General features: G+C 45.8%; 1 protein-coding gene across 4 annotated transcripts in view; it reads right to left on the minus strand.

Moving 5' to 3' along the window:
• The window catches only part of FANK1 (fibronectin type III and ankyrin repeat domains 1), a 211,103-nt gene that overhangs the window by 117,725 nt on the left and 80,128 nt on the right, over window positions 1-13,250 (minus strand). For all 4 annotated transcript variants that reach the window (XR_003857887.1, XR_003857886.1, XM_029610038.1 and 1 more), the window contains exon 5: window positions 9,719-9,793. Coding sequence is in view for 2 of the 4 variants with exons in the window: in XM_029610038.1 (XP_029465898.1) it covers window positions 9,719-9,793 (75 nt within the window). In the remaining 2 variants the exon portion in view is untranslated. The remainder of the gene's footprint in view (window positions 1-9,718; window positions 9,794-13,250) is intronic.

A 13,250-nucleotide genomic window follows, 5' to 3' on the forward strand; every position in this document is an offset into this window, starting at 1 on the left:
TAGTGATTTAATGAAATACCCAAGTTGCCGAAGCTGGAGCAACCGGCAGAGCTTGGGATTGTAATATTGTTAACTCACCATGAAGCACATAGAAAGTTTAGAGGAGAGAGGCAACCTACTTACAGCCCGATCCAGTAAAGTCCGTGGGAGAGCGGACGAACGCCCGCTCTCCCGGCGCGCGCACCGGCCCCTCGCCGGTGCACGCGATTCAGTATTTAAATGAGGCGACGCGGTGCAAACGAGGAAAAGGAGGCGCTAGGGACACTAGCGCGTCCCTAGCGCCTCCTTTTGGCCTGGAGCGGCGGCTGTCAGCGGGTTTGACAGCCGACGCTCAATTTTGCCGGCGTCGGTTCTCGAGCCCGCTGACAGCCACGGGCTCGGAAACCGGACGCCGGCAAAATTGAGCGTCCGGTTTTCGGCCCGACAGCCGCGGGCCGAATTCAAAATTTTTTTTTTTTTTTTTTACTTTTTTTTACTTTTGGGGACCTCCGACTTAATATCGCTATGATATTAAGTCGGAGGGTGCACAGAAAAGCAGTTTTTACTGCTTTTCTGTGCACTTCCCTGGCGCCGGAAGAAATTAGCGCCGACCTTTGGGCGGCGCTAATTTCTTAGAGTAAAATGTGCGGCTTGGCTGCACAGTTTACTTACTGGATCGCTCGGGAATACCTAATAGGGCCATCAACATGCATTTGCATGTTGAGGGCGCTATTAGGTGCCGCGGGTGGGCCGCGTGTTTTCCTCCCCTTACTGAATAAGGGGTAAGGGAAAACACGCGTCCAGAGCAGGGTGACAGTGCGCTCCGACGGAGCACACTTTACTGGATCGACCTGTTAATGCGGTATGGAAGTATGGTGACGAGAGACACCATTTTCCTGTCCCTTCTGAACAAAGTTGATATTTTTGAGGTCCAGGATGGGCGGAGAGCAACTACTTTCTTTTGAAAGAAAGAATAGTGAGATTAAAACTCCCCCCCCCCTGCGCTTTGTAGCGTCCGGGGGACTGTACCCTGAACCTTGGTACCAAGTGGGGTGGCCGCTCTGATATCCAGCAAGTTGAGAGACCAGGAGGTGTCCAACTGGCGGGGCTGATGTAATCTGGATATCATGTAATCTCCCACGGGAGCGTGAGCGGTAAAAGTCTTACCCGCATTTCTGTGTGCTGTATAAGAAAACGTTGAGACCTGTCGCCAGGCCTCGAGGTGGATTTGCAATTGAGGCAGTGTTTGCTGGATCTTGTGTCTAGCAGATCAGCGAATGCATCTGGGACTTCGGTCCTTAATTAGGAACCAGAAGACAAGAGTATTAATCAGTACAGAGTCCCATTGCTGACAACGGGAAGATGTCCTGATACAATCCCAAATGATTGGTAGAGAGGTTCTCTTGGTATTGTGTCCGACATAGCTGGCAATAGCAATATGTGACACTAATACGGTTCTTGGAAGACAAGACGACCTAGAACCTTTCGAACCATGTGGCCCGATTTAGAGAACAGGTCTCAATGGGATTGTCGCTGAGGCGGGATTAGAGTACTTACCATCCATCCTGGATCGCAGAAGGGCGAGCCGGTGAAGATCGATTGCTCCGTGGATTTCAGGAGGCATCAAGGGACAGCCTGAAGGACGTAAACGTCCGACTCAACTCTGTAACCTGGTATGGTAGCACAGGTACAGAGGAGGCAGGCTGAGCGTGTCTGGAGCTACCACAGTAATTTGTGAAGGGTCAGAACCCTGGACCGGTGTCGGGGAACGCCTCAGATACAGGGGAGCCATTATGACTCATGAGCCCGGCCCTCTTTGCAGTGGATCGATGCATCGCGACGCCAGTGCAGAATTCCTCAGAACTCGGTCCGGTCATTCTCCAGCACAGAGGACTGCCAGCGCTGTGTGGAACAGTGGCGGTGGCAGTAGCGATGTTGCTCGGCCCGGTCATTCTCCAGCACCGAGTAGGATAGCACCGATGTCTTGGATGGCGTCAGTGGCGGACGGTCACCATGCCGGTGACAATGAGTGCCACAGTGCTCAGCCCGATCTTTCCCCAGCGCCGAGGTGGATGCCCTCACTGTCTTAGATGGCGAATGATGACGGACTGTCAGCATGCCTGCACTGCTCCTGGCACTATGTAGTGTCGTAGGCAGATATGGGGCTTTAGTTAGAAGCCCAAAGCATGGAGCACTGTGTTTAGGCGAGGGCATTGCGTGAAGGTGCTATGTCAGTTTTGATGGTATCGATGGCGGCCTAGAAGCGGCCTCGAGGGTATCATCGAAAATATAGATGAAAAAACATTGATGGCTCGGGCAGAGCAATGATAACAGTGATGGAGGCATCGACGGCATCGGTGTAGGAATTGATGGAAACGATGTGGCATCGAAGAATCGAATAGACATCAATGGCATCGGGAAATCGATACCGGTATCGATGGAATCGATGGCCTCATCGATAGGAATGATGAGGACACCGATGGAAACAACGTGGGCGTCGACCGCATCGATGGATTGGAGATGGGTGCCGACGGCATCGACGGCATGGACACAGATGTTGATGGCATTGATGGCACCAACAAGGGCATCGATGGCATGGGCATCAATGGAATCGATAACAATGGCATCGATGGCATTGACATGGGCATCGATTGAATCGACATGGGCATTGATGGCATCGATGGAATCGACCCGGGCATCGATGGCATCAACCTGGGCATCGATGGAATTGACGATGGCATCGATGGAACCGACCTGGGCATCGATGGCATCAACCCAAGCATCGATGGCATCAACGACACCAAGGTGTGCATCGATGGCATCCACCTGGGCATCGATGACATCGATGGAAAAATCAGCACCATGGATGAAAACATCGATGGCACTGAAAGAATCGATGCAGGGATCGATGGCATCGATGGACCATGGGGGGAGGGGTATCGATGGCATCGAAGAAGGCAGGATGGCCTGAATGGGGGTACCGATGGTAGCGATGGGGGCATCGACTGCACAAAGGTACCGAGGGAATCGACGGAAGCATGGATTCGACAGAGGCCCTGGCAGCAACGTTAACCGTGGAAGTCCCTATCCCACTAGCGCTAATAACCAGGCAGAGGGTCACAGGAGGACGCTCGCAGGCTATGTAGGGCTAACTGTGAAAACATAGGGAGAGGGAAGGCCGCAGTTCAGTTGGTAGGCTGGGGAAACCATAGTGAGGTGGCAGGAACCGACCGGAAAACAGGGCATAGTACTCACCGAGCATCGATTAAATGTATGCGAAGGGAGACCCGTGCAGGGAAAAAGTGTTTGTGAAGTAAAAGTTTAAGTGCTTCCATGAGGAAAAATTGTGAGAATTTCTCACAGAGCTCCTAACCGCTATGCTTACTGCAGAGCGGAGAAAAGAAGACTGAAGAGAGAAACCAGTGGTCACAGGCTGAGCATGCTCAGTGCACTCAGTGTGCCAGTGTCAGTCAAAGCTTTATAGAAACTTTGACAGAAAAGTTTTCCATAACAGGGGTCCATCCACTGACGTCACCCATATGTGAGGACTACCATCCTGCTTGTCCTGTGAGAAATAGATAGATATAAATAAATATATAGATAGATACACATACATACATATAGATATAGATATAATTGCAGGGCTTACAAAATAAGGAAGTGGCACTGTGGGTTAATGTGGAAAGAGGGAATGGAATATCTGTTTAGATTGGTGTAATATAAAGACGTCCATCACGAATAGGGGAGATGAATAGAGATTTAATGGAGGGAATTCACAAAATTGCTATGAAAGGAAAAATACTATTGTTAAGGGATTTCAATCTGCCAGATATTGATTGGGATATTCCAGCTGCAGTATCTTCGAGAGGAAAAGAGATCTTGGATTCTTTGTAAGGAGAATTGTTCTGTCAACTGTTAACGGAATCCACATGGGGAAAGTATCTCTGATGTTTTAATTGATGATCATCTGGGATCTAGTGATCACTAGATGGTGTGGTTCAGTATTGGAGCACAAAAGTTGAAGGTTCATTCAAAGGCAAGGGTCCTAGACTTCAGGAAAACTAATTTTGTTAAAATGGGAGAATACCTCAAGGAGGCATTAGCTGGTTGGGAAAATCTAAGGGAAGTAGAAGAGCAATGGGCAAGCAAATCTCTCTCATGCATATTCAATGTGGGTATCCTGAAAACCTGACTACATGGAGGTCACCCAGGACAAGTTTGGGAACTACTGGTCTAAGTTCAGTAGCTAAGATTTAATGTTAAAATATGCAAAATAATGCATTTAGGATGCAAAAACAAAAGGAAAAGGTACTGTAATGGAGGCAAAATACTTCTAAGCATGAAAGAAGAGCAGGATCTAGGGGTGATTGTAACTGATGATCTTAAGGTAGCCAAACAGGTAGATAAAGTAACGGCAAAAGCCAGAAAGATGCTTGGCTTCGTAGGGAGAGGAATAATCAGCAGAAAAAGGGAGGTTATATAACCCCTGTATAGGTCTCTGGTGAGGCCTCATTTGGAATAGTGTGTACAATTCTGGAGACCACACTTTCAAAAGCATATACTGTAAATCAGTTGGAGTCAGTCCACAGGGTGGCTACTAAAATGATCAGGGTATTCACTGTAAAGCATATGGGATAGACTTAAATATATAAACACATAAATCCTAGAGGAAAGGCAAGGTAGAGAGATATGAAACAGACATTTAAATTTCTCCAAGGTTTCCATGCACAGGAGGCTAAGCCTTTTTTAATGGAAAGGAGGCTCTAGGACAAGGGGTTATGGGATGAGGGTGAAATGGGATAGACTCAGGATTAATCTTAGGAAATATTTCTTTACAGAGAGGATGGTGGATGCATGAAACAACCTCCCAGTGGAGGCAAAAATGGTATATGAATTCAAGAAAACAGGTATTAATACAGGGAATCTCTGAGGAAGTGATGGGAATTGTAAGGGCTAGATAAATTAGATGGATGGGCAAACTAGATGGGCCATATGGTCTTTTTCTGCTGTCATGTTTCTATGAAAATCTGTCAAAAGATATTTTGAGATAATCCACTAAAAAGGTATTGCATGCAAATTGTCTGCGATTTTTCTTTCTACATGGACATTTTTCAGGCATTATGGTGCCATTGCACATATGGTTTATCATGTCCTTGTTGCGGGAGCACTAGGGAGTGATCCCGCTTCTGGGGAGAGTGGTGTGCCCTTGGGCTACGATGCGACTGCAGAGAGGAGCTCCATAGAAGTGCCGAGGCAGGTGAGATGTATCCCAGCACATGTGGACAGGCAGAAGACCAGGGTCTTGGACCTACGCCGAACCTGACGCATCAGTAGAGACCAGCAACTCAATGCTGGTCTCTGGGGTAGCCCTCTGGCCACTCGATAGCCCTTTCAGACCTGCTGTATGGGAACGGCAAATGCGCCATGACGGACAGAGGTCAAGGGCAGACGATGGAACTGGAACAAGACTTGAAGACAAGACGAGACTTGAAGACTGAAGATAATGATTAGACGATACTTGAAGACAAGGTCAGACAATACTGGATAAGGATGAGGCAAGGCTGAAGAGAAGAACATCAGGGACACTGATGAAGACACTTGCTGAGTGAAAAGACAACAGAAAAGTTAAAACTCAGTATGAAAGTATCCGGCCATGACTCGTAGCAGCAACCATCTTTGACTGAGCTTTGGGGATCAGGCGTGATCGGCGCAGGCCAACCTGAAGAAGCGACGGCTTCAGACCCAGCGTGGAAGATGCATCCGAAGGTCATCCCGAAGTTGAAGAGGACGGGCCACTAGGAGGTAAAATCCAGAACCAGGATATCTTAGAAGAAGGCTAACCTGACAAGGGAGTCAAAGAGTCTGAAGGCTTCCTTGATATAGGAGCCAAAAGGGTCTGAACGCTTAACAGCGAAAAGACTGAAGACGAAGACGTCAAAAGGATCTGAAGATGAAGACAACTTGACACAAAGATGTCTAGAACATCAGGACATCTGGACTTCAGCCCTAGGACACTCAGTCAAGAGCATCCAGGAGGTGTCGAGTGAACTGGAGAATGAGACATCTGGACATCTGGACTTTGGACCTCCAGGTCATCCAACCAAAAGCATCGAGGAGGCTCTGAGAAGCAGAACAACAGGATGATGAACTTCAGGAAGGACAGGAACATAAGAACATAAAAAGGCGAGGACTTCAGGAAGATCTGAAGGTGAAGATATCAGTATGGTTGGACGACGAAGACATCTGAAGACAAGGGCTTAGGATCCGGTTGGGAGACCAAACATGGAACGAAGATGCATACGAAGGATCAGGAATCACAGAGGAAGACAAGGGAATTCCCATGAAGAACAGAGTGCCTTGAAGAAGTGGAGCTGGATGTCAGGAAATCCTGGACCGAAGAGCTGGAACGGAGGATCCAGGACCAGTCCAACTCCAGAACTGACTCCTTGCAAAGACGAAGAGGAACTGAAGGCTGAGCTCTTTTATAGGGCTAAAGAGGAACACCAAGGATGACATCATAAGGAGGAGCCAGGAGGACCGGCTCTTTAAATCTTGAGGAGAGGTGTGACCCCGCACCTAAGGAGGCAGGACCAGGGACAGCAGCCATGCTGTGAAGCTGAGGAAGTAGGCCCAAGGTGTCGGAGGCGGATTCTGCCACGAAGAGAAGAGAAGCTGAGGACAGTTCCAGGCTGAAGAAACACCGGTGGCGGCCTCCAGGCCACGAAGAGGAGCTCCAGGGCAGCCTCCCGGCCGCAAGAAGATGAAGGTGGAGGCGGCTCCTTCCCGTGCTGGGAGCGCAAGATGTCGGAGGCCTCCAGACTGCATGGGAACGGCATCTGCAACCTCCTGGCCGCAGGAGGAAAAAGAGACATCGGCAGCTCCTGCCACGAAGGCAGAATGATGGCAGCGGTTCCAGGCCGCGAAGAGGAAGCAGAACGTCGGTGGCTCCTGCCGCAAAGGAGAGGAAGCAGCAACGGCGGTTCCAGGCAGTGACAGCGGCGGGCCCACCATGGAGCACAGCAGCGGCATCGGGGAGCAAGCAAGCCAGCTAGCAGGAGGTGAGAGGCTGCTTGTGGGCTTGTCCCACAAGCAGAATCGTAACAGTCCTTCAATTATTTTTTCAAGATCAATTAAAAATTAAACAAATATGCTTTATATTTCATCGTGATCTTAGAGACACATAATATAAAAGTTGACATCTATATCAAATATATGTACTTACTATATGTTTATACAGGGTTTTGAAAAACTCTACTCGTCTGAAGCGAATAGCTCTGTACAGCTAGTTAGTAGAGTTGGAAGGGAACTGGAGGAAGCAGCCGTGTCCTCAGCCTGATCAGATCCCACAGGAGGCAGCCATGTCTTTGGCCCAGTTAGTACCCAGAGAAGGTAGCAAATACTTTGACCCAATCTGGGCCTGGGGAAGACCCTGCCTTCAGCCCAATTGGGGCCGAGAGGATGAGACCATGACATCAGCCCAACTGGGATCTGGAGAAGACAGCCATATCTTTAGCGTGAATAGGGACTGGAGTAGTTGTAGCATAAATGGGGTCCTGGAAAGCAGTAGCAGGAGTACAGAAAAGAGAGGGAGAAGGCTGCATAGGAAAGGGTATGAGAAGATAGTGTGTCTGCACCAGGGAGGGGGGAAGGGGCATGGAAGAAAGGAGAGTGGTAACGGAGAGTGAGAGGGATGCAGGAGACAGAGAGGAATAGAGGTAAGTGGGATCTGTAGGGGAGCGGAGAAGTGCAAGAAGACTTACTGAGAGAGGTGGGAAGATGCTTGGGGAGAGGAAAGAAAGAATTTGGGAGGGGTAGTATACAGTAAAGACATTTCTTCCAGTTCTGTTGGAAATTTTCAAATCCCTGTATTTATTCATACATATGTAGATAAATGGAAATAGATCTAAAGATACAGGTATAAATAGATACATAGATATGGATATAGTAATAATTGTATCCCTAAAAATACATTTTATTAGTTTTGTACACCATAAAACATTTAATCCAATGAACAGCTGACAAAGAAATTTAATAGTTTATTTTCTTTCCAGAAATAGCGGTGCACTAACCCAGAGGTACCATACCACACACAGGATGCTCCATTGCTAGGACAGATATTGCTGGAAAGCCTTTAAACTGAATATTGTATTATGTTTGTAATTTATATCTTCATTCAACCATGGTTTTGCATTTGACAAAATTATAAAATCAACATTTTTTAATGTAAACATGACAAAAAATGATACATTAGTCAAAAATGAATATTTAACACTGTCAATGTTATTTCACAAATGATGGCTTAGATCCATCATTCGCGGAAAAAAAAGGGGGCAGGGGGGGTGGCGATAGTGTGCAGCCAGCCACATCGCTGCAGTGCATTTTTGTCTGCTGTGGTTGCAGCCATGATGAACACTATTGCCCCCATAACACCACTGAAAAAGGTGGGGTTATTTCCGGTGCTACTGCCAGTGATAATATCTAAAAGATTACACCTACAGCGTTACAGAAAGAAAATTGTTCTAACCCCGCCCAAACCCCTCCTTTCCCTCATTTAAATGCTAACATCGCAATGTAGTAGTTATCGCATGCGTTAGGGCATTGTCGCATGCAATTAACGCCCTAACGCATGCGATAAAGGCTACATCGTGTTTTAAAGAATGACCACCCTGTGCTTGTATTACATTCTAAGTTCAAGAGTAAAATGTAAGTCTGATCATTAAACAAGTTATTGCAGCATCAGAGCACACATAATATTGCTTTGCTTGTCATTTGTACAAAGAGGGCAAGGTTCAAAGCCTTTTACTTAGACAAATGGCTTGGCAGAAAACTGCCTTCCTTTGCTTGGCTGAACATACACGCGGGCTTCTAGAGCAGGTGTATTTTTAGCCAGGTTAAAAAGAGGCACTCCTTTGGGCATGTTTAGGGCAAGTAAGCACAGAGTTGGATTTTTGGCACCTGGCGCTCTGGGCAAAAAGTGCCCCTACTGTACACCTGATAGTGCCCTATCCCCAGCCTCTCTTCAGCCACTGTGTGACAGGATCTACTGCAGCCATCCAGCCTTTCTTTGGCTACGACAGGTTGGGATCCACCATGGCCATGCTGCCATGGGATGGGTGGCGGCCATGAGCTGGGGAGTCACCCAGGGTGCATCCCCAGGTCAAGGCACCCCGGGTGACCGGCCAGCTCGCCCATCCCAAAATCCAGCCCTGAGTGAGCCAACTGCATGAGGACATGACATTTTTTAAAACTATGAGTACTATTTTTCCTCCTTTCAGCCACCCACAAAACAGCACGGGCACTTTTACCAAGCATTCCTTGCACTTGCTAATTCTCAAAGGGAAAAAATGAACATTGTGTTCTTTTGAAACTGCAATATACCCAGGCTAACAATGCCTACAAACATAGCAAATAACCCGGGCTATATAAAATTGCACCCGCATTGCATATTTTTAGAATTTATTCTGTCATAGTTAATTCAATTTTCTAATATTTATAGGATATCACAAAAGCAACAGCTAAGAAAAATTGATTTTAAGTTAAATATACATGCAGGAAATTAGAAATAGATTAACATCTTTATCAGGATTAACATAGTTACTATATCATAACCTTTTGAATGAAAAGTATATCTATAGTGTTACCTATCAATACACTTTTAGATTTTTCCGATCCAATTATTTCAAACAATTGTATTATATATACCCATAAAGAAGCAGAGAGAAAAGAAATTATACAATACCCGGAATATCCTTTCTGTGCTGCAACCATCAGCGCAGTGAAGCCTAGTTTATCAGGAACATCTGTTTTAACAGATCTTACAGAAATGAGGAAAATGAAAAAAAAAAAAAAAGAGTAAGACACTAAGTATGCCATGAACAATTTGAAAGCATAAATTACTACTTCTATTCTTTACTAAACTACACTGTTGGAAAGTCCCATAGGATTCTCAAAACAGACTTATTAGCATACTAATTATGCTAGCATTTTAAAGGTTAACAAATAAAAATGCAGTACATGCTAACTTTATTTAAAAAACTGATTGCCCATTCTAGTGAACCCTTTTTGGTCACATGAAAATTATTTCACAAATAAAAATCATTCTGTGTGTCCTTCTAACACAATCAATACAGGCAATTAAATGTTCATATGTAATAATATTAACATCTGAAAAATATTCTGTGGGAGATGTTGGACAGAAAAGAAAAAAATGATACAGATGAACTTTTGCGAGGGAACATAGTTTAGGAACATTAGAGAGAAAAACAGTCAACATACAATCAAAGTTGTAATTTTTTTTCTCACCGAATGAGTCAGCATGACAAAAGCTGTGACTTGCTCATTGGACTGCACAATGAAGATGAAAAGCTATGAAAATCTCAAGCATGCCCCCAAAAAAACCCAAAGGCAACAAACAAGAAGAAAAACATGAAATTCTGACTGAAAAAATACTGGCAAGAGCAAGAGAAGTATGAAAATTTGCCCAAGGTTGGTAGTCCAAAATGGCCATTGGAGCACTCTAGTGGGTTGTCCTTCTCTGACAGAAAAAGTACAAAACCATCTTGATCCATCTCTGAAACTTGCAGCTCCCACTTACTATTATGTTGCATCTTTTTACTGTTTTCTTTGAGAGAAGACAGTGAAAATGTCGGAAAAAATGGCCATAAAATCTATACTTGTGTTGTGGGGGGAACAGGTTTTTAAACCTAAACGATTCTGTTGAAAATCTGCGGCAGACAGGCAAGTGTGCCTTTAAGAGAATGCTATTTCTCTTAATATGCGGGATATTGGCACTCCTGTTAAATAGAACAGAATTTATATCTTTCTTAAGAGACAGAGGGGTTCATACAACGCCCCTGCAAGAAACACCTCACTGCATCTGAATCTGCCAAACTGGTTCAGGACTGGATGGATAGAGCAGAGTATGCCTCCCATAACTCTAGAGTAGAGGTGTTTGTGTTTTTGTACACAAATCTCGCCCCTTGGAGATTGATAAAACATTAATAGACTCAGCTGGGAGATATGTGCTTTTAGAATTTTTGTTGTACACTACTCGATTTGCCCTTGCATATATATATGCCAAATGATGGCCAAAGGGAGTTTTACTGTGAACTGTCTGATATCCTCGATTTCTTTTCATCTTTTCCATATATTATTGGGGATGACTGGAACACGTCTCAATCCTGCCAAGAACAGGTCCTTTTGGGTGCAACCCTTGGGACAAGCTGAGACTCTTCAGAAGTTTGTATGGAGACTGAGCCTGAAGGATGTCTGGTGAAAAAGAACTCCACTGGGAGGGATTACTCCTGTTTTTCTCCAACGACATAATTCATACAGCCGAAGAGATTTCTTTCTGTGCTCTAAGAAGCTGAGGCACTTAACTGGGTCATGTGAAATTATGGTTAGCCATATCTCAGATCACAGCCCAATCCTGCTACCATTTAGCCTATCATAGTCTCTAGATTCTGAGAAGGCTGGCGACTTGACCTTGCTTCATCACCAGTTTTGTACTTTCATAACAGATGCAGTGAGAAATTACTACTTACCTGATAATTTCCTTTTCTTTAGGACAGTCAGATGAATCCAGAACAAGTGGGTTATGCACCTTTACCAGCAGATGGAGACAGAGCAAACTGATGTCACAGTATATACACCCTTGCAGTGACATCAACCTGCTAATATTCTCTTCAAAAACAACTGTGGACAAACTAGCAAAATTTTATTTAAAACAGATAACCAATTCAATACTCAGCCAACAGGCAACACTGACCTCAGACAAGAATGTATTAACATGTCTCTCGAGCTACCCAAGTGAAGAGAAGACATTTTCTTTCTTAAAGACTAAACAATTTCCGCACAGTTCTGCAGGCAATGATATTCGCAAGCACAGATTACTGTAACTCCCTACTTTTAGGACCACCACAATCTACAATTCGGCCACTGCAAATATTACAAAACTCAGCTGCTAGAATTTTGACTGGCAAAAAAAAAGAATGACCACATTACAAGAATGCGCACCGAATTACACTGGCTTCCAATTGAACAAAGAATTCAATATAAGGCTTTATGCATAATTCATAAACTAATCCACGATGAAAAAGCTGACTGGCTTAACACTGCACTGCACGTACAGGTCCCGCATAGAAAAATGAGTTCTGCTAATAAGGCTCTACTAACTGTCCCCTCTGTAAAACAACACGCCTCATGCAAGTAAGGGAAAGAGCACTATCACTGGCTGGCCCCGTGCTATGGAACACCATGCCACTCGAAATAAGGCTGCAGAGAAATCTGAAAATTTTCAAAACCAATCTGAAAACCTGGCTCTTTAAACAAGCCTTTTATAAAGAGAAGGAGAAAAACAGTTGATTGACAAGGACGCACCAAACTAGAAGTTGTTACTTGTAACCTACAAATGCATATTAATATTAAAATCTAACCGCCTACTATGTCCACATCAGACAAGAGTAACCTACAAACATAGTGTTACGTTTGGGCAGTGATCCGGTGTAGTGAACACCACCTTCAGGAGTGACTCCAGGTGGAGAGAGACAGGGATAGTTGGAAGGTCTCTGATGATTGCTGGGAAGGAATGTGATGCGGCAGGAGTGTATGGAGCTGGGAGATAGCTGAGATATATGGAGCAGAGTACTGGCTGGGAACAAAGTCAAGGTCCAGGCAGGGTCAAGGCAGGCAGCAGGCAAACAGAGTCAAAGTCCAGGCAGGGTCAAGGCAGAAGGCAGGCGGCAGGCAAACAGAGTCAAGGTCCAGGCAGGGTCACAAGAACCTTATAGCAAGACAGAGAGCCCGAAGGCCACACACACACACGACAAGGCAGAGGGCCCGAAGGCCATACACACATGGCAAGGCAGAGGGCCCGAAGGCCACGCACACACAGCAAGGCAGGAGACCCGAAGGCCACACACACACAGTAAGGCAAGGCAAGGCAGAAGGCCCGAAGACCACACACACACAGCAAGGCAAGGCAAGGCAGAAGACCCAAAGGCCACACACACACAGCAAGGCAAGGCAAGGCAGAAGGCCCGAAGGCCACACACCCACAGCAAAGCAAGGCAAGGCAGAAGACCCAAAGGCCACACACCCACAGCAAGACAAAGCAAGGCAGAAGGCCCGAAGGCCACACACCCACAGCAAAGCAAGGCAAGGCAGAAGACCCAAAGGCCACACACCCACAGCAAGGCAAAGCAAGGCAGAAGGCCCGAAGGCCACACACACACAGCAAGGCAAGGCAAGGCAGAAGGCCCGAAGGCCACACA

This window comes from Rhinatrema bivittatum, chromosome 7 (genome assembly GCF_901001135.1).
Source record: "Rhinatrema bivittatum chromosome 7, aRhiBiv1.1, whole genome shotgun sequence".
In the NCBI taxonomy this organism is placed as follows: Eukaryota; Metazoa; Chordata; class Amphibia; order Gymnophiona; family Rhinatrematidae; genus Rhinatrema; species Rhinatrema bivittatum.